The following is a 23343-nucleotide window of genomic DNA, read 5'->3' as shown; positions in this document are numbered from 1 at the left end:
TACCAGACGCACCCGTCTGGGAAAATCCGTGCCACGTGACAATGTTTACTTTGTTCTATCTAGACAATCAACAGCAGCAACAGTCAGCTGCACACCGACCGCTGAGGCCGGAAATGTTTTAGTTACCTGGCCTGTTAACCAGACACAGGTGAGTGAGTGTGAATCTAATGTGTCAGTCAAAGCTTATACTTTGATCAGGTTTCAGTTGCCAGCTAACGTTAGCTTAGCTCCTCGCTAGTATCTCTAGTAGCTCTCTCGGTGTGAAATGTCAATCGTAATTTTAGTCATTTAATGTTGACTTGCGTTTCGACAGAAACACATACCTTTTCAACCATGGACAAAACTGTTTCCAAATCAAAAACAGTACGCCTTTAATTCGGCATATTTCTAAAACAAGATGAAACTCCGATTCAAATAGTAATTTAACTTTTCGCTGTTACTTCCGGGGTCTTTCTCCAATCATTAAACACAGTGGTTGGCGGTGGAAACAGTCTTATTAATGTCGACCTTTCTCTGTTTGGTGGATTGTATGTCAACCGAATTGAAGAGCAGCTAACATTTCTGTAACAAAACGGTATTTTATTACAAATGTAATTGTCTCGCAATTAAAAAACACTGAAACGCAAAAGCTACAGGTGACTTAGCAAAGTAGCTAGTCTCAGTGGGAACAGGTTGAGCTAATGCTAACGTGCTGACAGTCCATTATAGATTATTATCACTTGTTGTCATGGATTTAAAGCCACGTACTGTCTGCGAGCTATTTCTGTAGGGTTAAGCGACGATAATCAACAATGTAGTTGGTTAATTACAAACACAATATGTTTACATTATTTTTCACTTTCACTTGGGCCAAGATGTCATAAGTTTTACTTTCGGTTTTGTAATACGTGTTTACACGCTAAAAATAATGAACCTTATAACTCAGCTTGCGTAGTTTGTAATAACACATTCAACAGAATATTGTAATATTAAACGTTTCCAGTGTCTATATTTCCCTTATTTTCAATCAATCCCTCAAAATCGCTCAGTACTTTTTTGACATATTTTTCCTTTACTCCAGAATGACTCTGAGTAATCCTCCCAACACTGAACAATACATACTTCTTATTTTAGAGGAGCTCCATGTTTACACACTTGTACACATGGGACACCGGGGAGACAAACCAAAAGACAGGTGAGGATCAGGGCACACATGAATTCATTCAGAAGGAAATGAATATGATGAGATAAAGTGTGAGTTAGCATTAGAATTCATACTACATTTTCCTGAAATCCTGAAGTTTGTCCTTTTGAACAAACCTGATTCTTTCAGGGTGGGGGGGCTGACAAGTCATTAACCCGTTCTGTACTGAAGGTGCTTCTGCTGTTAATCATGGTTGTAGTAAACATATATTGCTACTGTGGTTACTACACCATCAGAGTAGTCTACAGTGTGTGAAGGTGATGTGTGTGTTGTGACTGGGTGCATCGTTCTAGGCACTGCAGAGCTCTGATGCAGCATGTCTGTAGTAAGTAGATCTGGTGGAGGGTGGTGGAGGAGCAGCTGCAGCAGAGTCTGGAGGCCTGAAGACCATCTCTGGCTACAAAGAGCCAGACTCTCAGACCATCAGTAGGCAAACAACCTGAACATTTTCTGAACATATTTGACCAGTCCCCCCGACACCAGTGAACAGGGAGCGGACATAGAGACTGTGGAATCTTACAAGTACCTGGGTGTTCATCTGAACAATAAACTGGACTGGACGATTTACTTCACTATTCTCTACAAGAATGGACTGCTGGACAATGTGTCCCCCCACCCCCCAGGACACCCTGTCCCCCCACCCCCCAGGACACCCTGTCCCCCCACCCCCCAGGACACCCTGTCCTCACTGTGCAGCTCCTTCGGTGACAGGCTGCTGCACCGCGGATACAGCAGGCCCCTGGTAGACCCCCACACACACACAAATTGACTACAACAAGACTACGACGCCACTCTTGTGCAATAACACTTATGTGCAGTTTGTAAATTAGTAGAATCTACTTGAACGTAACTTGTACATTCGAATGACTTTTACATTTTTCCTATTGTACATTTAATATTTTTTCTGCATGCCCATTTATCTAATAGTGTTTTATTTGTATTTGTATTGTCTATCTTCTTTGTGCCGTAACAATGTACATTTCCCCTCTGTGGGAGGAATAAAGGCATATTCTGATTCAGATTTTAAATCCTAAGGATCCTTCTTTGGAGATTCTGCCACCAACACCATCACCCACTTTTAATGTATAGTCAATTATACATTTTTAATACATCTGATCTTGTAATGGACCCAAGCTACTGGAATAACAAACCACTTCTATTAAGAATACCTCTTAGTCACTTGCAACTCCGCTTTATTTCTGTGTATGAATTGTATGTTGTACTGTGTGTCATTTTATCTTATTTGCTAGTGTCAAAGACACATTTCCATTTTTTGTAAATGAAATGGATAATGAAGTATTCTGAATCTGAAATTAAGTTTTAGGTAAATTGTAGAATTTAGAAAGATAAATGAAAAAATCAAACAACTTTAAAACAATAGTTTGGATCACTTTTAGCTAATTATGTAGAAACAGTTATTTTGCTTAAGAAGAGAGAACGTGCCAGAGTTTTATCTTTAATGTCAATGTCCTGTATGTCTCCCTCTCAGCTGATAAAAGAGATGAGCCTCTCCAGACAGCGAGCCGGAGACCTGGTGAGCATCTATGATCAGAGTTTGGAGCAGCAGATCGTGGGTCAAGGCTCCAGCCTGGCCTGTGGAGATGAGGACCTGTGGAGGCAGGTGGAGGCCCTGCTGAAGGACGGAGAGGCTCAGGAGACACACTGCCTGGGGGTGGACCCGCTGAGGGTGATGGAGGAGTCGCTCACAGCAGCACCAGCAGGCGGGGCGGCGCGACTCAGAGCCAGAGCAGGGCTGAAGGGCCTGGCCAAAGCCTTCGAGGTCCTGGAGCAGGCGGCCCTGAACCTGTACCTCGGTCACTGGAGGGCCGAGTACAAAGTAGTCAAGGTTAGATCTGAGGAAACAATGGAGTCATGTAGTTCATTTCTGCATTTGTTTCTTAAAATGTCCCACCACTCCATGATTATTTATACAGTGGTGCAGGAATGAGTCCTAAAGCCATGAAATGAGTAAGCATTTTAGCACCTCGTGTGAGAACTCAACCGATATTTGAAGGTGTTTTTTTCGATGCCTGAAATAAGGTCTGTGATTAACACAAGCTGAAGAGATTTTGGCGTTTTTTTCCGTGACATAAAATAGGTCCGTAAATACCCCAGTGGTGAATGTCTTTTACGTCTTATTAAAAACAACGGTTGCTAAAGAATGACTAAATAAGCCATCACGCTGAACATTAGCCACCTTTAGCTTTAGCAGTCGTGCTTTGAAGTCATGTGACCATGCTGTAGTTCCTTTATAGACTAATGTTAGCTTTTTGCTTCTGACTATATGATATTTTAGGCGTAAATGACAAAGTGGTTTTAATTTGTGGAGGTTATCCTGCTGAACAAAATGTGTAAGTTTCATAGTAAACGTGTGTTTGCCAAAGATCTTATATGTTGCAATATTCCAAAAAGGAGAAGTCCCATTGGTTTTTGTCATGCTAACATCTGGGATGGCCTGCACAAATCACTGCACCCTTCTATTCACTTATTATTTATTAGTCCAATGTCTTTTCAACACTGACAAGAGTGAAATCTTTAATGGCACTTGTCTTTTCGCATGCCAGATGAAGATAGATTGATAGATACTTTATTGATTCCTTTGTTACAGCAGCAATGTGTTCAGGTATTAAAATATTTAAGAGATGGAATAAAGTCTAAACATAATAAAATCAAATAGAACATAAACAGCAAATATATCCATGTCTACAGTAGAAAATACATGAATCACAAAAGACACAATATAACATATTCTGAATAAATTAGAATCTTCTCTAAAAGACCAATATACTACAGCAGTAGAAATGTAGACATCACATATACACATAAGGGGGTATATCAATCAAATAACAGTTGTGCAAAAATATAAACTCATTTTCTTCTTGTCTCGTGTCCCAGATGTACTCCGGTCTGTTCACCCACTACATCAGGCCGGTGCTGTCCCTTCCTCAGATAGAGGAGCTGTTCGGGCTGCTGGGGTACCAGCCCAGCCCCCGCGCGGAGCAGCTGCGCCTGGCCCGGGTCTCCGCTGCCTCCCTGGACCGCCTCCTGGCTCTGTCCTGCGCCTTCTTCCTGGCCCGCTGCGAGTGTCGCCTCCTGCTGGCGGCTCTGGGGCGGCACGCTGGCGAGGCCCAGTGGGAGCTGGGGGTGGTGAGGGAGAGGCAGAGGGGACACAGCCTACAGGTACGTCTGCTGTCTCTAAAATCTATATTCTTTTGGGGTGAGGTCTTTATTTTCTAATGAAGTCGTTCAGCTCTCTGGTGGAGATGGAATCTGTCCTCTCTTGCTCTGTTCAACCAATCTCATGCTGTGCTGACAGACATTGTATTTATGTTGGAGTAGTTCCCACAATTTCCAGAGATGGGTCATATTTGATGTTTTTCAGGGGAATGTGCGTACAGTAGTGCTCTCTAGACGTGTCCAATATTCCTTTTAATGGACAAGTGCTGCCACAGAACTCTTTAATGCCATCATGTAGTTTAAACGAAGAGCTGAAAAACAGATTTGAGTAATGTGATCTTTAAATTGTTTAATAATTATGCCACATCACATACTATTAAATATTTGTTTTGGATTATTGTTATGGATGGATTGATGTTTTCATCTCTTAAATATTGCAGCTGCTTAATGTGAAGCTAATTTTAATTATTGTATTTACCGCAGGCTAGCTTAATCTGTAATAGTACATGCAACATTTATTTTTTGATTATATATTTTTTTTATTATCAAAATCTGCAAGTAGCTAAAGCTGTCAGAGTTGAAAGTATAATTCTTCCCTCTGAGATGAAGTGGAGTAAGTGCTTTGGGTACCATAATATGGAAATAATTAAACTACCAGTACTTAAAAAGTATGCTTTAGTACATTATTTAACTTAATGAACTTAGTTTAATTCCACCATATTAATTCCATATTAGCTTCAGAGCTAAGCATTCACACTACATTTTTGCGTCATATATACACATCTTTGAACCTTATTTACTGAGCAGCTGTGCTGATGTTATACTTTGCTAAACCATCATCTCGTTCTATTCCTGGAAAACAGTAAAAATGTTCACACTGAGGGTTCATTTGACATGCATCCCAACAGGTTGCCCTGGACAACACCAAGAAGACCCTAGATGTCAATCAGCCGTTTGATGGAGAAGGGGAGATAGATCTCTACACGGATGAGTACGTTAAAGGGGGGCGAAGGGAGACGGTTCTCATTGACGACGAGAGTCCCCGCTCTTTAACCTGGGTGACTCAAAGCAGTGCCTCCCCCCCCGCTGTCAAAACACACAGCAACGGAGTGGTGTCCTTGTCTGCCACGGCCACCTCTCTTTCTGCCAGAGAGCAGGTCTGCATCTCTACACTCAACTGCCAGCTGAGCAAGACCTCCCCCCTGGAGGCGGACCCTCCCAGGAGCTCCTCAGCCTGCGGGAGGCAGGGCCGGCGTCCCTGCAGAGAGCCCCGGTTTGACAGAGTGGACTCCCAGTCCCGCAGTCTGCAGTTAGACATGAGTGGTCACCGTCACAGCGAGGCTGAAGTCGACCACAGCTGCCTCTGCCTCCAATCGGCTCATCTCTGTCCTCAAGTCTGCACTGAATGCAATGCCTTGCACGACATTGACTGCACCAAGCTTGAGCTCTGCTTCAGGATGAAGCACCGAGTGGAAGAATTGAGAGCTTCGTCTCCCCAGGGACAGAGCCTCAGAGTGAGTGATATGAGCGCATCGCTAACTCTCAGCAGCAACGCAGCCATGTCCTCCTTAGCTCTGCGTGATGAGCATAAATCAATAAGTCAACCTCTTCATCGGATCACCTACCATGACTGCTGCGACATGGCCAAGCCGGACCCCCAGTTCCTGTGTCTCAGCTGCAGCGTCTTTCACTCTGGTTCCTGCAAAGGGATAGAGTATTGCCGGAGAGATCACGACCTGCGGCCCCTGGGTCTGTGTTCCTGTGGGAGGACCTGCTTCAGGAAGCCTCTGGTTCTCTGCAGATATTGTGGAAATGAGTATTGTAGCGATTGCTGGTACAGAAATCCTGTAACCTGTGATTGTGGCCAAACCTTTGACCAATCATCTTCTGTGTGATTTGTATTTGAAAAGTATTGCACTTATCAGGCACAATTAGCAAAATCACAGTGCCTTAAATCTGCATACTATAAACAGAATTAAAATCAAATAAAAATGTTGCCTTGACACAGAACCGACATGTAGTATTGAGTGTGTCTGTTTTTGTATTATGGTCTTCTCTCTGAGACTCATCACTCGATCATCCAGTTATTCTGTAAGTGCCATATGAACCATAATCGCCATTTTGGAAGTGTTGTATATTGTCAAACATGAAGTTGTGATATAGTTTGTGCTCTTGGGTCCCCAAAATGTAATTAAGTGTCAAGCACAAGAATGTCTGCTTTTACATGTATGCTTCCTGCACAGGAGACAAAAAAAAAAAAGGTCAATGAGCCAGTTGTCTGTGTGTGATGTTTTTATGATACAAGAGGAACTCACTTTGGTGAAAGTGGAGTTATGTACCAATAAAACTCTGAAAAAGTACTGGCTCAAGTAATTGTATTGACTCATTACATACACTCATCAAGCCCTTTCTTTATTACATTGAAAACAAAACTTATTATTTTATTCCTGCTGAGTATTTGGCTATCTGCCCCCAAAGTAGCGACAAAAGACTACAATTCCCGCCAGATTGTTAAGAGACAGGCAACCTGTTTGGAAGACGTTGACAAGACACAAGCCTCATCTCAATACCCCTCCTCGACTCCTCCTTTCCCTCACTCGCGTCCCTTCCTTGCGTCTTAGCTCCGCCTCCGTAAGATGCGAGCGAGAGACACGAGGAGGAGACGCTAGGACAGAGGAGTCCTCAGGTATTAATTGGGACGTCCTCGTTCACTCAAACGTCACTTTTAAACGACGTCTGTTAATGATGACATGTGCACAGCTGTATCCCCTCTCATCGGGCTTAACTGAATAACCTTTAGAACCGGCCCATTTGTTGTTAAATAGTTATTTAAATGAATGAATCTTTCTCTTGTTAGTCAAGGAATTCAATGTATGATGGTTGGTCCTGCTTTTGTGTTCCGTTGTGGTGTAAAATGTAGCCTACATTTAAATACAAATATAATTATAGTAATGTGAAATCCTTTACTCTGAACATGTGTGTCCTGTAGATCCCCACATTCACCACAAACCCACATTCAGGAGTGTGAATTTTAAATAATTTAACTCCTGAATATCTTAACACAAAACAATACAAATAATTGTTATTTATCCAGATCTAGCCATTCATGAAATAGCTTTCTTAATAGCTATGTTTTAGTGACGTTCAAGATCATTAAACATGACTTAAATTGTTAGTATAACCTTAAGAAATGAATTGCACATAATAATTCCCACGGAGCTGTGAGCACTTATACATTTATGTGACGCTTTTCCACTCATTCTTCCAGTTCTCCGTTTTCCTCTCTTGAAATCGACCAGCTGTGAAGGTGGGGGCGGGGCTTTTATACGCGAGTAGTGAAAACACTTCCGCGTAGTCTGCTCTCGTGTATCCTCCCTTTCGTCTCCTCCCTCACCCCTCCTCGACTCCTCCGTGTGCATTTCAGCTATTGGGACGTCCTTCAAAATGGCGTGTCTTGATCGATTTCCGGGTCAAGTCCCGGAGGAGGGGAAGAGAGGAGTCGAGGAGGGGTATTGGGATGAGGCTACAGTTCTTAATGGTTATAAAATAAATAAAGATATACACTGGAAATGTTTGTTTTAAATGGCTTATACACTGCCCTTCTTATGTTGGACCGCCTTTAGCTTTGAGTACGGCACGCAGTCGGCGTGGCATCATTTCGATAAGCTTCTGCAATGTTACAACATTTATTTCTGTCCAGAGTTGCATTAATTTTCCACAAACATCTTGTATCGATGACGGGAGAGTTGCACCGCTGCGCAGAGTCTTCTCCAGCACATCCCAAAGACTCTCAGTGGCTGAGGTCTGGACTCTGTGGGGGCCAATCCATGTGTGGAAAGGATGTCTCCTGCTCCCTGAAGCACTCATTCACAATGTGAGCCCCCATCAGAGAATACAAACTCCATTGATGTTAGACCCGGGGTGTTTCTCAATGTCGAGGAGGCTTGCTTGGTAGCACATGTACCTCTGAGTCAGTTGCCTCAGAAGCGAGGCAAGAATCCTTCCTAGCATTGTGGAACAGGCTAACAGGTGTGCGTCATATGCGAGGCCCCGCCTTAAATGGAGCGCGATTTCCACCAAAGATTTGGAAATTGGTCCGTGCGCAAAGCATTGTGGGGATTTTAAGACAGCGGAGGATACACATGTGCAGCCTCGAAATTGTCCACAACGAAGGACGCCGGCCTCGGTAGAATTCCAAGCATCCTGGACATTGGAACAGTCCTTCGGCAGGACTCGATGACGTAGCATCCTTGAAATAGTGGCTCTGGAGCAGCTTTCCTCGACATTGAAGGTGTTTCTCAATGTCGAGTACGCTTGCTTGGTAGCACATGTCTTCCGAGTCACTTGCTTCAGAAGCGAGGCAAGAATCCTTCCTGGCATTTGGAAAACGAAGAGTGGAACAGGCGAGCAAGTGTGCAGGAGTGCGTCATATGAGAGGCCCCGCCTTACATCTTCCGCCACAGATTTGGGGAAATTGGTCCGTGCGCAAAGCATTGTGGGGATTTTAAGACCTAGGAGTCCACACATGTGCAGCCTCGAAATTTCTCGCTACGAAGTACGCCGGGCTCGGTAGAATTCCAAGTATGCTGGACATTGGAACAGTCCTTCGGCGGCACTCGATGACGTAGTATGCTTGAAATAGTGGCTCTGGAGCAGCTTTACTCGACATTGAGAAACACCCCCGGTCATTCAGTATATTCAGGTAGTCAGCTGACCTCATTCTTTGGGAACATAATGTAGCTGAACCTAGACCTGGTCAACTGCAGCTGCCCCAGACCATAATACTGCCCCCATAGGATTGTACAATAGGCACTAGGCATGGTGGACCAGATGGATGGATTGATTTAAGTAGTTTCAGCAATCTCCTTAGTTGTTTTCTTTGCTTGATGCAGGCCAATAATTTGACCCTCCTGAAACTGATTGCCCTCCTTTCCACAACCACAGGATTTTCTGACATGGTTGTTTGAGAAATGAGAGGGGGGCAGTGTAGAAACCAAGTGAAGGCCACTACAGAACCATTTCACAAATATGCGTGATGTTTCACACTCCTTTTACCTACACTTGCAATTTAATTTAGAAATGTCCCCCCGACTCGCAGTGACACTTCTATTCTTTAAATGACCAAGCATCAAGAGTAATCTTTGAAAAGCCACTTCAGCTATTAAGGCCCTGACACACCAAGCAGTCACCAGAGAACTCGCCGACGCCGACGTCGACTGTTGCGTCGCCGTGTTCTCCTGCGTCTTGGCCATGTGTCGCACTGGAACACACCGCAAAGACTTCAGCCGACGGCCAAGTAGCACGTACGAACTGCGCATGCGTGAGTGGCAATAACTCTCCTTACCAGCAGGCGGCGGTAGTGTGTATTCGTCATTCAAAAGAGGCAACAACCGGAAGACAGAGAAGAAGAACAGACTGCGATGATCTAAACAAACAACAAATAGCGTGTGCGTTCCATTTTCACTGTCGTCCATCGAAAACATGTTTGGTGCGGTACTGGAGCTATCAGCCATTGGAGTGTTGCTTGTGGAAGACATTCTCAAGCAACTGTTTCGCTTCTCATGCACTGATTCGCTAGCTGAACAGCCAATCACCAAATTGAGTTTGGGCGACAGGGCATGCTTCGTCGTCCGACTAACGAAAACGGCCGATTTCGGCCTGGTGTGTCAGGGCCTTTAAACAGACAGTTCTAACTCGTTTCTTTCCTTTAAATTACTCACAGTTTGAAGTGTTGCTTGGCCTCCGATGGTTTTAGATGATGTTGCGATCAGAGTTCCCGTTAGAATATTTTTTCGCCGGTCAACATGTCCGTTAAAGCTGAAATCTTCCGGACAAAAGTAGAAAAGTGCCGGTCAAAGGTCTTCTTTGTTATTTATTGAGCTTTAAAACAAATTGATATAATTCCATATTAAACAAACTAATTATAGTAGATTAACTACATTATTCAAAAGTGTACAGTCATTTACAATAACACGGGAATAATAAACGGAGCGCTCTCTCCCTCTCCTGACAGCCCGCCAGTATCATGCAGCTCGCGGATCCAGTAATGAGTGACCCGACAGTAAAAGTAAACATATCTATAACTAGTTTAGGTAGTTTGAGAGGTCATTAAAATAGCTACGTGTGATATTCTAACCTGAAGTGTGTGTTTGGGGGGGGGGCTGCTAGTGACTTATCCGACCGGCCCACATCGTCCGACCGGCCCACTTCAGTACCGGCCCATCGGGATTCGTCCCGAACGTCCCGATGGCCAGTCCGCCCCTGCCCACCGGAACCCTGAGGCATTACCATAGGGCATTACCAGCAGATCAACGCACAATCAACCCATACAGGACATCTCTTTCTCCACATTAAGGCCCAATCCCAAACCGCCCCCTACACCCTACCCCTACACACTACCCCTCCGTTTGCGCGTTCGCTCGGAGGGTCCGCCACATTAAGTGCTGTTCCAAACCAACGAGTGTGGAGCGGTGTGGAGGGGGAGTGGGTTATCAAGCCCTCAAACAGCGAGTCTGCATCGGTGCTGACTTGAGACCGGTCTCTACCTGACCGGAGTCACGCTGTGTGTGTCCGTCAGGAAACACGCTGTTTACAAACAGTTCCAGCAAACATCCACTGATAAACCAACACACTCTCACTCCCTAAGCGTCCAGGAGCGACGATTGGTCAGGGTCCCGTGGCGTCCAGTTGTGACGCCATAACGTAGCACAGCTGATAGAAAGGGACACCTACTGGTTAAAGCACGTTATTGCATTTTATAATTTTATTATTAGATATTAATAGGAGGATGTGCAAAACAGACAAACTAATAAGGCTTTATTTAAACATTAAAGAATACTTTAGGTTCAGGTCTTATTTTGAATAAGAAAAAAGCTTTGGGGGTATAGAAGATGAATATGGAGGGATGAAACCCTCTTTGATGGTCACACATGCAGAGCACACAGCACACACAGTGACATTTGTATCTACAGATAAATATTAAGCCTGACAAAGTACTTAACGTCTAATATATTGCTTTCCTGCAATGTTAACTATGTTTAAGCACTTATTTTAACTGATATTATACATATGTATTATACTCTTATAAGATGTATGTAGATAGTATAAGAAATGTGCAGAATATGACAATGTAATGGTGGAGGTACACACATATTGATAGATGTCTTATAATGCACTGTTGAGGAACCTGCGATCCAAGTTTTTCATTCATTGCATAACTACACCGTAGTTGTGTATAATATGATATGTCAATAAACCTTAGAAAATCTTGAAATCTTGAAAGGGATGTGCAAAATCGTCATTATATACAGTCTTTAATTAACTATTAGTAGAGAATAACGAGGAGTAAAGAATATACTTTATAGGGATCCTATTAATATCTAATAATAAAATTATAAAATGCAATAACGTGCTTTAACCAGTAGGTGTCCCTTTCTATCAGCTGTGCACCGTTATGGCGTAAATACAGCCTATCTACCAATTGGATCAAATATAAAAGTCAGCCGAATTAGTATTGATACTGCAAGGAGACGTATTGTGTGAAAAGAAATGTAAGATGTTGTTTAATTGCTGATATATTTAAGATCCACGTCAAGTTTTCAGTTTTGGCGGCAGTTCCTGTTTGTCTAGAAGTCTTGTCATCAGGGCTCTATAAATAGAGTTAACTACGGCAGATATGTCATATTTAATGCAGCCGAAACGTGTATTACAATGCCGTTATGTGATGACTTTCAAAGAGAAAAGCAAGCACACTCGCAATAATGTATTATTTAATTTTTGTATACAGTCTATGGTTGCTACAGAGGATTGTGGGTAATGTAATGTCTTCGGCCATCCAAAACTCATAGAAAACTACTTGTTTCTCAGAATTGAAGGGGAAAACGTGACAAAAGCATTGTACACACACTTAAACCTATCAATGTCGTTTAATTAACAAGGATAATCTGGTGTTTTTGAGTTGATGAGTAGTGGAGATATCACTGTCAAATCAATACAGTAAGGGGAATACTTACTTCCGGGCGTACAATTCTCCGTTATCCAATGGGAATGGACGCTCACATTGCCTTTAACAGCCTCCGACACAAACGAATGCTGTGCTTCCCTAAGCGTCAAATACCGACGCCGATGGGAATACATTGCAATCAGTTGAAAGCTCTTTGCGTCCGTTTATGAAGCTAAAGGAGCCTCGGCGCGTCACAACTGGAGAGTAGCATGAAGCTGCAGCGTCGGAGACCGCACTCTCAGGACCGCACTCCCAGGACCCTAGTTTTTCGTGACACTGCCACCTAGCGAGCAGGAGACCTGAATATGAATGACAACGCAGAGAGTGTGAGTAATGTGAAGTGCTTTTAAAGTTTTATTTGTTTAACATTAATAACAATTACGGTGTCTTGAAATGAAGTGTGATTAGCTAACATTAACTATGATAGTCTTAAGGCAATACAAACAAACATCTGTTAGCTTATGATAGCTTCTAACAGTATTAAAGGCACTAAAAACAATTATTCGTTAGCTATAGCTTTCGGTAAAAGCATTATTAGCAAAAGCATTAGTTTTGTTAGCATATTTGATTATTTGTTTAATGAAACTGTAGTGTGATTTTGGCAAGCCCAACTAGGTGTCCTACATTAATTGTTGATTTAATCACTAATTACAGTAAGAGTGTGAGTAATGTGAATCATGTTGTTTGTTTAAAGTTAACAACTATTCTGGTGTATTCAATTGGACAGCAATACAAGCAACACGTGCTAAATGTCATCTGTTAGCCTATGATGACTCGCTGCAAAACCAACTGTTAGCCTTTTTGTTTATTTGTTTAATGAAACCGTATGTTATGGTTATGTTATTTAGCAGAGGCTTTTATCCAAAGTGACTCACAAAAAACATAAAATAACCATAATTAACATTAGAATATCAATACAAATAGTTACATAGTCAGTTACATTACTTATTACATTTTTAACAGGGTAATTAGTCATCTGTAAACTACTACATTTAAAAAAAAGTAAACTTCCCAACCCTGATCATTAATTATAGTCAGCTAATTAATTAAACTTCAAAGGATGACAAAAGCATGTCAATATGATCTGTCTGTCCGCTACATTAAATCAGCAGTAGCCTAAGTTCTGTCTTCAGTGTAAATGCTTCTTTAATAGTCATTGTATTACTATTTGAATTCATTGTAAATAACCTTAACTGTGCTGACTGCCTGTTTACTGTTTATCAGACAGTCTCATCATTCTGACATGTTTTGCAATATATTGCATGAGGTGTTTTAGTCAGTTATTATTATTCTCATGGAGCGTTTTGAAATACAAGGGTATGAAAGCCCTTAACAATATGTGTGTTTTAATTTCAGTAACACTTTCTTTTGAGGGTCACTTGTAGATTATCTACAATCTCTCAACAAACTCAGGAGCATGTCAATAGAACATCTGTTAGTTATATTAGGTTAACCATCTACAGATCAGTTGACCATCAGTAACAAGAGCTGTAAGACTCTGGATGGCAATATCTGTTGAGATTATTAATGCATATCAATTGTGCACCAATGCCTTAGCCTTTCCCTATGCAATACTTTAGATTACATCTTGTTCTTATTGTTTCAAAGGCATGGCCAAAGGTTTGCCTTCTGGACTCTGGAGGCCAGAAGCTTGCTCGAGGGAACCCTTCAGCCAGTGTTCAGAGTGCCAGAATGGATATCTCCCAGGAGAAGGTGGTCAACAGCAGACCAACAGCAGATTGAAGAATCCAGTGTGGAAATTGTGCCCAATAAATGTATTCTGCACTGAAATGCCTCTCGGTCAAATTGCATGTTTATCTTTTGCAGCCTGGTGCATAAACACACTAACAGTTGTTTTTCAGTAATCTAGCACCTCTTCAAAGACACATTTGATTTGATTTATTTTGAACGTGTAATACAATAAAAAAATATATATAATAAATGTATGTCTACATACAATATACATTTACAATTATAAATAGATGATATCATTATTACTACAATATATATATATATTTACGTTGTATGTCAAATTTGATAAGACAAATATAAAAGACTATCTTTTTACATCTGACATACAAAATACATTTGATATTAACAACAAATTGTTGTTGTAAAAAATAAACAATAATAAATATAATAATAATAATAAAAACATATTTTCATGCATGTAAATGTCTACTTTTGCGATTTTCATGCATTTTTAGATGGTTAATAACAAGCATTACAATGTCTACTTTTGCGGTCATCCAATCCGCTAGGTGGCGATGTTGCAAAACCACTAGGGTCCTGTGAGTGGGGTCCTGCGAGTGCGGTCCTGAGAGTGCCGCCTCCGACGCTGCAGCTTCATACTATTGCAACTGGACGCCACGGGACCCTGACCAAGCGTCGCTCCTGGACGCTTACGGACCGTCCACACAGCAGCGTTAAAAAAATCTTGGAGGTGGGCGTATCTGAAGCTTGAGGATTTTTTGCGAGCAAGGCACCAACAACCAATCACATGAATCTCCCGCCCCCGACATACGAAGCAAAAAAGCCCGAAGTAAACTGGATATAAACTCCCCAAACAGGCGAAAACATACCACTGTCTCTGCCACCTCCCTCCATGCCTGGCTCCTCCGGTTTGTATCCCGGTAGGTAAATAGGGACTGGTCATAAAGCACCGGGTGATTCCCTACCGCTCATTTCTCCTCCATTTTTTGGAATATGAGGAAATGACCTGCGGTCTGTCTCTCCCAGCATACACGCAGTTTGATTGGCTAGCGCTTGAACTGTCAGATTTGCATATACGGGATTTGATTGGCTGACGCTTCCACCTCAGCTTCAAAAGTTGAACATTGCTCAACTTTGAATCCTGAAAATCCTGAAAATCTCCGCTCTGCTTCCCACAATGCAGTTCGGCGAAAAGTGAGGCAAAGTGACGTCATCCCATTCAAAGTGAATGGGCAGAAGCGTTCCAAGATCTTTTAACGCTGCTGTGTGGACGGGCCGCTAGCGAGTGAGAGTGTGTTGGATAAACAACCTCATGATAACCTCATATTTTTTTAACTTAGGATCGTACCTGTGTTTAGTCTAGAAAAAGGTAAATGTGTGCATTTTATTATAAAGTTGTGTATATTTACAGATTGTTGCAAAAACTAAGAAGCCTATACAAATCAGGTTTAAAACTAATAGAGCTTTACAGAAAAAGTAACACAATTAAAGATGTTTGGAGTTTTATTTGAGTTCTTAATTTAAAGGGGACCTATCACGCAAAATGCACTTTTGTACGTCTTTTATACATGAATATGTGTCCCCGGTGTTCCAGGGAACTCACCAAGTGTCAGAAAACACAACCCTCTCTATTTTCCTCCATACCCAAATCTCAAAAAAAGGGGCTGCAACGGATCTGATAAAAACTGATCCAGATTTGAACACTGTCCTGACGTCAGGACGGTGGCGCTACGGCTATTGGGCCAACTCCACCAATCAGGAGGAGACAGCCACGGCCAGGGGTTAAGTTGGGATTTGATATGTGGGGGGGGCTCTGTGTGGAGGTGCGAGAGGGGGGCGGAGGTCGAGGATCTCATTATTTGACCTTAAGGGATATACACTGTGGCCCTAAAGCAACTGCTCCATTATCTGTATCAAATGCACACATTGATGCCACCAAATGTCACAATACAAATAGAAAGTACTACAAATAAACTGGAATTAATTTACATCTTAAATTATTAATATATATACACAAAAAAAGGTTTACAAATATCCAACCTTCAAACTGCTTTTTTAAATCAACACTGCTCTGCACACTTGCTAAAGAACATTTGTGTGGAAATCTCAATTCATTTGTAGGGCTGCGTGAGTATGGCCAAAAGTATGGGAGTAAATCTCACTGTAAGCTATTTAATCATCACCAAATTCTGTGTTATTATGACTGATCATAACTCAGCTTTATGTAGACATACATTTAGCATGGTCTACAGGGCCGGTTTTTGGCATAAGCGGTTGCCTAGGGCGCCAGATCTGGGGGGCGCTGCGCTGGCAGCTCTGGGAGGGAAAAAAACATTTTTGACCGTTTGCGCTCATCCTAATTTTCGGCCTTGATGTAACAACATTCATAATTAAGTAAATGTAACACCCTTTTCACCCCGGTTACACTTTTCATTTGCCCTGTACGATGGGCGCTGAAAGTGATGAAAGTGGGGGGTGTTGGCTTATCAGGCATCCGCAGCTCACAGCCAAAGTGGGCGTGGGAGCGAGCGAGAGAGATAAATGCAATTTATGTAAACAAATATTTCCAAGGCACTCCTTTATAATTATTTGGATAAACAGGTTTGAAATCATTTCAATGTATACTATAGGACAGTAAACCAGAAATATCGTTTAAAACTTGAGAGATATAAAAATATGCATAAATAAATGTTAACTAGGTAAAATAAGATATGAATGAACAACAAAAATAAAATAAGTTACATTTATTTGTTATTGGCTATGGTAGGTTATTGGTTATGTTCACATATTTGGTTATTAAAATGTAAACTGATCTTTTTCATATGGGTGTTTAGAGTTGTACCCCCTAGATCTAGTCTCTAGTAATGTGTGCTTAAAGTGCACCAGCTAAAATCTCGCCTAGGGCAGCAAATTGGTTATAACCGGCCCTGATGGTGTAGGAAACGGGCTCCGTGTTACAAGACGGGTCGGGGGTTTGGCGGTACCGCTGCAGACTCGCTGCAGACTCTCTGCACACACACACGCACACACCGCTGCAGACTCTCTGCACGAAGGAGCCGCGGTGCTGCAGCTCCTGATCGGAGCAGAGACACACGTTCACTAAGCGGAAAAACTATATCCTCACAGAGATCTGCTATTTTAAAGTAAAGTCAACACATATCGACCCTAAATAAAGTCTATATTAAGAACGAGAGATGTTTTAACATATGGCTTAAACAAATGACAAATGAGCGAGGGTGATGACGTCAGAGCATCGTCCTATGTGCCGGGGCTGAGCCCCGGACAGCCCCGGCCCAATTTAACCCCTGGCCACGGCCATTGCCGTTCGAAAGCGCTGGAGACGCTGTAGTACATATGCCAGGCCTGTAGGTAGTGCTGTTCTCACAGAATCAGCCCTTGCAAAAACAGAGCTACAAAAGTGCAAATTGAGCGAAATGAGGCATGGCTAAAATGCATGATCTGTTTGGTATTTTGAAAAAAGTATAAATATGCCTTATATAGGTATGGTCCTACACTATATTATTAAAATATAGAATGATAGGTCCACTTTAAATGTTTGGTCAAGAGATGCTGATTTGAAACCGTTGTTACATACAGTTGCGGCATTTCCTGTTTCTGCCGGAGAGGGGAGGCCGTCCCAATGCGGTGCGCTGTATTTATACCCTTAACCCTTAATGGAGGGAACTTCATTCAGCTGCGAGTGTGGCTACAGACGGAGTTCACTCCGTCCCGGAGGGGTAGGGTCGAGGGAGTGGTTTGGGATTGGGCCTAACGGCCCGTCCACACAGCAGCGTTAAAAAAATCTTCCAATGCTTCTGCCCATTCACTTTGAATGGGGTGACGTCACTTTGCCTCACTTTTCGCCGAACTGCATTGTGGGCAGCAGAGCTGAGATTTTCAGGATTTTCAGGATTCAAAAGTTGAGCAATGTTCAACTTTTGAAGCTGAGGTGGAAGCGTCAGCCAATCAAATCCCGTTTATGCAAATCTGACAGTTCAAGCGCTAGCCAATCAAACCGCGTGTATGCTGGGAGAGACATACCGCAGAAATTAGCGGTAGGGAATCACCCGGTGCTTTATGACCAGTCCCTATTTACCTACCGGGATATAAACCGGAGGAGCCAGGCATGGAGGGAGGTGGCAGAGACAGTGGTATGTTTTCGCCTGTTTGGGGAGTTTATATCCAGTTTACTTCGGGCTTTTTTTTCGTCGCGTTGCTCGCAAAAAATCCCCAAGCTTCAGCCCACCTCCAAGATTTTTTTAACGCTGCTGTGTGGACGCTCCGTAAGTGTTAGACATTATAATTGACTATTCTTGTCTGTCACATACTCTTCTTGTCTGTCACATAAGTGGCGCAACTGAAGCGGTATTGCGCTAAAGGGGAAATTATTTTGACCGGACATTTTGACCGGAGAGATTTAGATTTACCGGTCTTCAGCATATTTTACCGGTCATAGTCCGGTAATTACCGGCTAACGGGAACTCTGGTTGCGATGTGTTTGCTCAAAATAAAATAACAAACTTTTGCACATGCAACAAAGAAAATAGGCCTTTACGATATTCAAAAGAAATAGGCAAAACTCAAATAAAATAACAAACAACTTAGGTATTCTTTCTTTCTTGATAATGCTTATAACTTCATAACTTAAAGGGTACTTGTACGATTTGTATGTACGTGTACGTGTACGTGTACGTGTACGGTTAAAAACTGTTCCTCGACGGCGTCTCTCAACAGGTTGCCCATCACTGTGGCTTTAGCACAGGCGCCGTGGGAATTGTAGTCCTTTATAGTGCGTTGACTACAGACGTCACAATTAGGTGGCCTTTCTTATAAAATCTAAATACTGGCTCTAACAATATCCTTTGTTCTTTTTTTATCTGTTTTTTGCCAATTGTTTTATTTATTCATTGCAATGTGAGCAGACATTCACTCATTTTATTCCGAACATATTGGCCTCTTTATTCATCAAATGGACCAGAGGTCCACACAACATGACTCTCTTCCTAAAGTGATAATCTGCACGATCATTGCTGTTTCTGTCCGGCAGCTTCTAGCAACACAAACAGTGGTTAAGGTCATTGATATTGACTTTGAGCTCTTAATCCAATCACAAACAGAATCCAGGTTGTACCACATTCTGTATGTCAGGACATTGTTCACATGAAAGATGGCGCAGACACAGCAACACAGATGATGGAGAATCAGATCAAATCACTGCACGTCTTCAGCTCCACACAGTGTTTGTGTCCTGAGGATCTTCTACTCGTTGTGTTCCTGCCAGTGGATGTTGATGAAGGTCTTGCTGTCCATGCGGTCGATGTAGAGGACCCCCTCCAGGTGGTCCATCTCGTGCTGGAGGATCCGAGCCGGCCAGCCGCTGGCCTGCCACGTCACCGCCCCCCCCCCTCTCATCCAGACCTGCAGGGGGAGGGGAAGAAAGCATTAGCAAGCATTCTGATGTTACAGTACCCTAATTAAAGAAAAATGAATGTTTTCCCCTTCATGCATGCAGTGAAGTTCAGCATCCGCATTAACACTTTATGTATCTGTATATCTCTACTACATTCATTTTAAACAATGAGTCACTAGTTACATTGCAGATTTAGATTATTAATAGCTGTCAATTCTACAAAATGTTTACTTTTGGGACTTTAAGTATATATTAATGTTAATACTTTTTTATTTTAGTAAGATAAAAAAATAAAATTATGTTATGTTTTTTTTTCATTTTGCACAACTACTTCTTTACACAACAATAATTAATAAACTATCATATATACAGCGGGGGGGGAAAAGTATTGAACACGTCACCATTTTTCTCAGTGAATATATTTCTGAAGTGCTATTGACATGACATTTTCCCCAGGTGTCGGTAACAACCCATGCAAATAAATAAAACCATAGATGTCTATAAATTGAGTTACGTGTAATAAAATGGAATGACACAGGGAAAAAGTATTGAACACATGAAGAAAGGGAGGTGCAAAAAGGCATGGAAAGCCAAGACACCAGCTGAAATCTATCAGTAATCAGAAAGCAATCCTGTCCCTTGAAGAGGCAAATTAATATCAGCTGGTTCAGTCCCAACTGATGGCCTATAAAAAGAAGTCACACAAGAAAGCTCTCATGGTGGGGAAAAGCAAAGAGCGCTCTCAAGACCTTCGCAAGCTTATTGCAAAACACACTGATGGCATTGGTTACAGAAGGATTTCGGAACTTCTGAATGTTCCAGACAGCACTGTTGGGGCCATAATCCGGAAGTGGAAAGAACATCATTTCACCATAAACCATCCACGACCAGGTGCTCCTCGCAAGGTTTCTGACAGAGGAGTGAAAATAATTATCAGAAGAGTTGTCCAAGAGCCAAGGAGCACTTGTGGAGAGCTTCAGAAAGACCTGGAATTAGCAGGTACAATTGTTTCAAAGAGAACAATAAGTAATGCACTCACCACCATGGCCTGTATGCACGCTCACCACACAAGACTCCATTGATGAAGAGAAAGCATGTTGAAGCTCGTTTAAAGTTTGCTGCTCAACATTTAGACGAGCCTGTGAAATACTGGGAGAATATAGTCTGGCCAGATGAGTCCAAAACTGAACTCTTTGGATGCCATAAAACACACCATGTTTGGAGGTCAAATGGCACTGCACATCACCCCAAAAGCACCATACCAACGGAGAAGTTTGGAGGTGGGAACATCGTGGTGGGGGGCTGTTTTTCAGCATAGGGCGGAGAATGGAAAAATGTACCAACAGATTCTTGATAAAAATCTGCTGCCATCTACCAGGAGGATGAAGACGAGCGAGGGTGGACATTTCAGCAAGACGATGATCTCAAACACACAGACAACGAAACTCTCATTTGGTTTCAGAGAAAAAAAGTAAAGCTGCTAGAACGGCCCAGCCAATCACCTGACTGGAATCCAATAGAAAATCTATGGAAAGAACTAAAGAGAGTTCATAGAAGAGGCCCACGGAACCTTCATTTGAAGACTGTGTGAAAGAATGGGCCAAAATCCCACCTGAGCAATGCGTGAGACGAGTTTCTCCATACAGGAGGCGTCTTGAAGCTGCCATTACAACAAAGGCTTTTGTACGAAGTATTACATATATTTCAGTAAGCGTGTTTGATACTTTTTCCCTGTGTCATTCCATTTTATTACACCTAACTTAATTTATGAACGTATTTGTTTTGATGTCTTTGTATGTGTGGATTGCATGGGTTGTTACCAACATCTGGTGAACATTTCATGTCAATAGCACCTTTAGAAATATATTTACTGAGAAAACTGGTGACGTGTTCAATACATATTTTTTTCATATATTCAATTATCAACCATAATTTAGCTATATTTGATTGATTTTGCTAACTCATGACTTAACTTACGAGGCATTATACCTCACCTTTAGTGAGGGGCCCAGCCCTTCGTTTATTTTTCTGTAAGTGGCCCTCAGTGAAAAAAGTTTGGACCCCCCGGATCTACAGTATCTAACTTCACAGATCAGTGAAACATGCGTACCGGAGACTTCCACAGACAGGTAGCGAGGCACGGTGGCAGAGAAGCCTGAGAGGCTCTCACAGGCCTCCTGAAAGAGCGTCGTGCGTCCATCCAGGACCCTCAGCGTGGGGTTGACAAAGACCCTCAGCGGCTGGACGGAGATACCCCGGGCCTCCCTGGATGAGGGGGAACTGTCCTTCAACATCTGCTCGGGGTACTCCAGGGCCAGGATGCGGAGGGGCACACCGATCTGAGGCGCGCTCATCCCCACACACTCCAGTCTCCGCATTACCTTCACCAGAGTCCTGATGACCTGCTGGACCTCAGCGCCGGGTACAGCTGCAGGGTCCACAGCAGCTGCATGTGAACGCAGCACCGGGTCCCCCACCTGGCACACGTGACTGTATGGAGGACAAGGGGGGGCTATGATCTTGCGCTTCATGTACTGGAGATAGGGGCGCACCTTGATGCTGCTGGAGTGAGAGCGGCTGCAAGAGACGTGAGAGGGGGGGGGACATATGTGGACGCCAAGAGGAAGTCATTGTTGTTAACCTCGGGGCCCCGGAACTGCAGCGGGGGGCTTTGGACGCACAAAGCCTGAACCCCCTCCTGGACAGTTGGAGCAGAAACACACATGATGTGGTGTTCATGGAGAGGCTGCAGCTGGGATGACGTTTCACATGAAGGGGGGTGGGTGATACAGTGCTGTAGGAAAACATAAAACAAGAACAAATAATTTGGTTGTCATTAAGACATAGTGCCATTTTTTTATGAGATCTATGAGTTTTGATGACAAGAGGAGTTTATATTCAGGACCAAACTTTGATACACCAAATATTCCAAAGTATATGGGCAGACAAATAAAACAGCTATAAGTGAATGTAGAACCCATTATTCCTAAACAATAAGCCTTGATCTGCTGTTAGAACAGCCTCACAGCGGTATGGGTGGGCTGGGGTGATATCTCCAGAATGATCTCATGACAATCTTAGAAAAGCATTTCTCCATGGCCTGGCGTGTGGACAAAGTCAATGTGTTGTTGAAACAGGAGAAGGACATTTCCAAACTGTTGACAGTTGCAATTACACTACTGTGCTAAATATTATTGCATCCTGTAGCATTATCCTTTCATTTACTTAGAACTAAAGGGTTTGCACAAACCCTGAAGAAGGTCCAGAGCATAAGTATGTCAGTATGATGAACCTCAACCAGGGTGTAGTTTCATCTAAACGTTTTGTACTTTCATTATTGATTCAATTACTCAAAGGTGTGAAAATATAACATATTTCAAATTTGACAGATGGTATAGGCCTTTTTAGATAAAACACAAACACAATGGAGTTCCACACTGTCTACTACCAACGGGGTTTAGCACAAAGGTTTAGCACTGTATGTGGTGTGTTGATTGACGTTTATTCCGTTCTACAGATAACGCTTCATCTTCGCAGCACGTCAAACACTGCCGAAGGTGTACGCAGGTGCAATGAATCATGCGCGCCCCTTTGACCGCTACAACCAGACACAAGCTACAATGTTAGTATTTGCGACACACTACTCATTATACAAGCCGAGCACATTAGTTGCACATTAGAATACTTGCATATGTTCGTTACCTTACAAAGTGTTAGGCTTCCATACTGACTAAAAAGCAGCACATATTCAGAGCTGAAGATGAAAGCAGGGAAAGAGATGTTCACAGCGCGGTTTAACTACTTCCGGGTCAGCAACAGAACAGCAAACTTCAAAATAAAAGTATACATGTTGTATCA

At 42.6% G+C, this 23343-nt stretch overlaps 2 protein-coding genes across 2 annotated transcripts; one reads left to right on the top strand and one right to left on the bottom strand.

Moving 5' to 3' along the window:
- The first annotated feature begins 82 nt into the window (after nucleotides 1-82).
- Nucleotides 83-6720, top strand: spata2l (spermatogenesis associated 2-like). The gene is made up of 5 exons (XM_034132904.1): nucleotides 83-148; nucleotides 1061-1174; nucleotides 2673-3029; nucleotides 4079-4363; nucleotides 5269-6720. The coding sequence occupies exons 3-5, from the start codon at nucleotides 2685-2687 to the stop codon at nucleotides 6253-6255; spliced, it is 1617 nt and encodes a 538-aa protein (XP_033988795.1). The 5' UTR covers nucleotides 83-148; nucleotides 1061-1174; nucleotides 2673-2684; the 3' UTR covers nucleotides 6256-6720.
- A 12197-nt stretch (nucleotides 6721-18917) lies between these two features.
- Nucleotides 18918-23322, bottom strand: pdf (peptide deformylase, mitochondrial). Its single transcript, XM_034132890.1, is given in 5 exon segments — nucleotides 18918-19480; nucleotides 20621-20624; nucleotides 21588-22085; nucleotides 22087-22279; nucleotides 23193-23322. Coding segments are annotated over 4 exon segments (786 nt in total). The 5' UTR covers nucleotides 22225-22279; nucleotides 23193-23322; the 3' UTR covers nucleotides 18918-19334.
- Between the last annotated feature and the right edge of the window lie 21 nt (nucleotides 23323-23343).

This window comes from Trematomus bernacchii, unplaced genomic scaffold, assembly GCF_902827165.1.
Source record: "Trematomus bernacchii unplaced genomic scaffold, fTreBer1.1, whole genome shotgun sequence".
NCBI classification, from domain to species: Eukaryota; Metazoa; Chordata; class Actinopteri; order Perciformes; family Nototheniidae; genus Trematomus; species Trematomus bernacchii.
This window is presented reverse-complemented; position numbering and strand designations above follow the sequence as displayed.

Excerpts from the sequence above, each read along its gene's own strand:
- spata2l (XM_034132904.1), top strand. The coding sequence starts at position 2,685 with ATGAGCCTCTCCAGACAGCGAGCCGGAGACCTGGTGAGCATCTATGAT. Across the intron at positions 3,030-4,078 it reads CCGAGTACAAAGTAGTCAAG|ATGTACTCCGGTCTGTTCAC; the intron begins GTTAGATCTGAG and ends CTCGTGTCCCAG. Across the intron at positions 4,364-5,268 it reads AGAGGGGACACAGCCTACAG|GTTGCCCTGGACAACACCAA; the intron begins GTACGTCTGCTG and ends GCATCCCAACAG.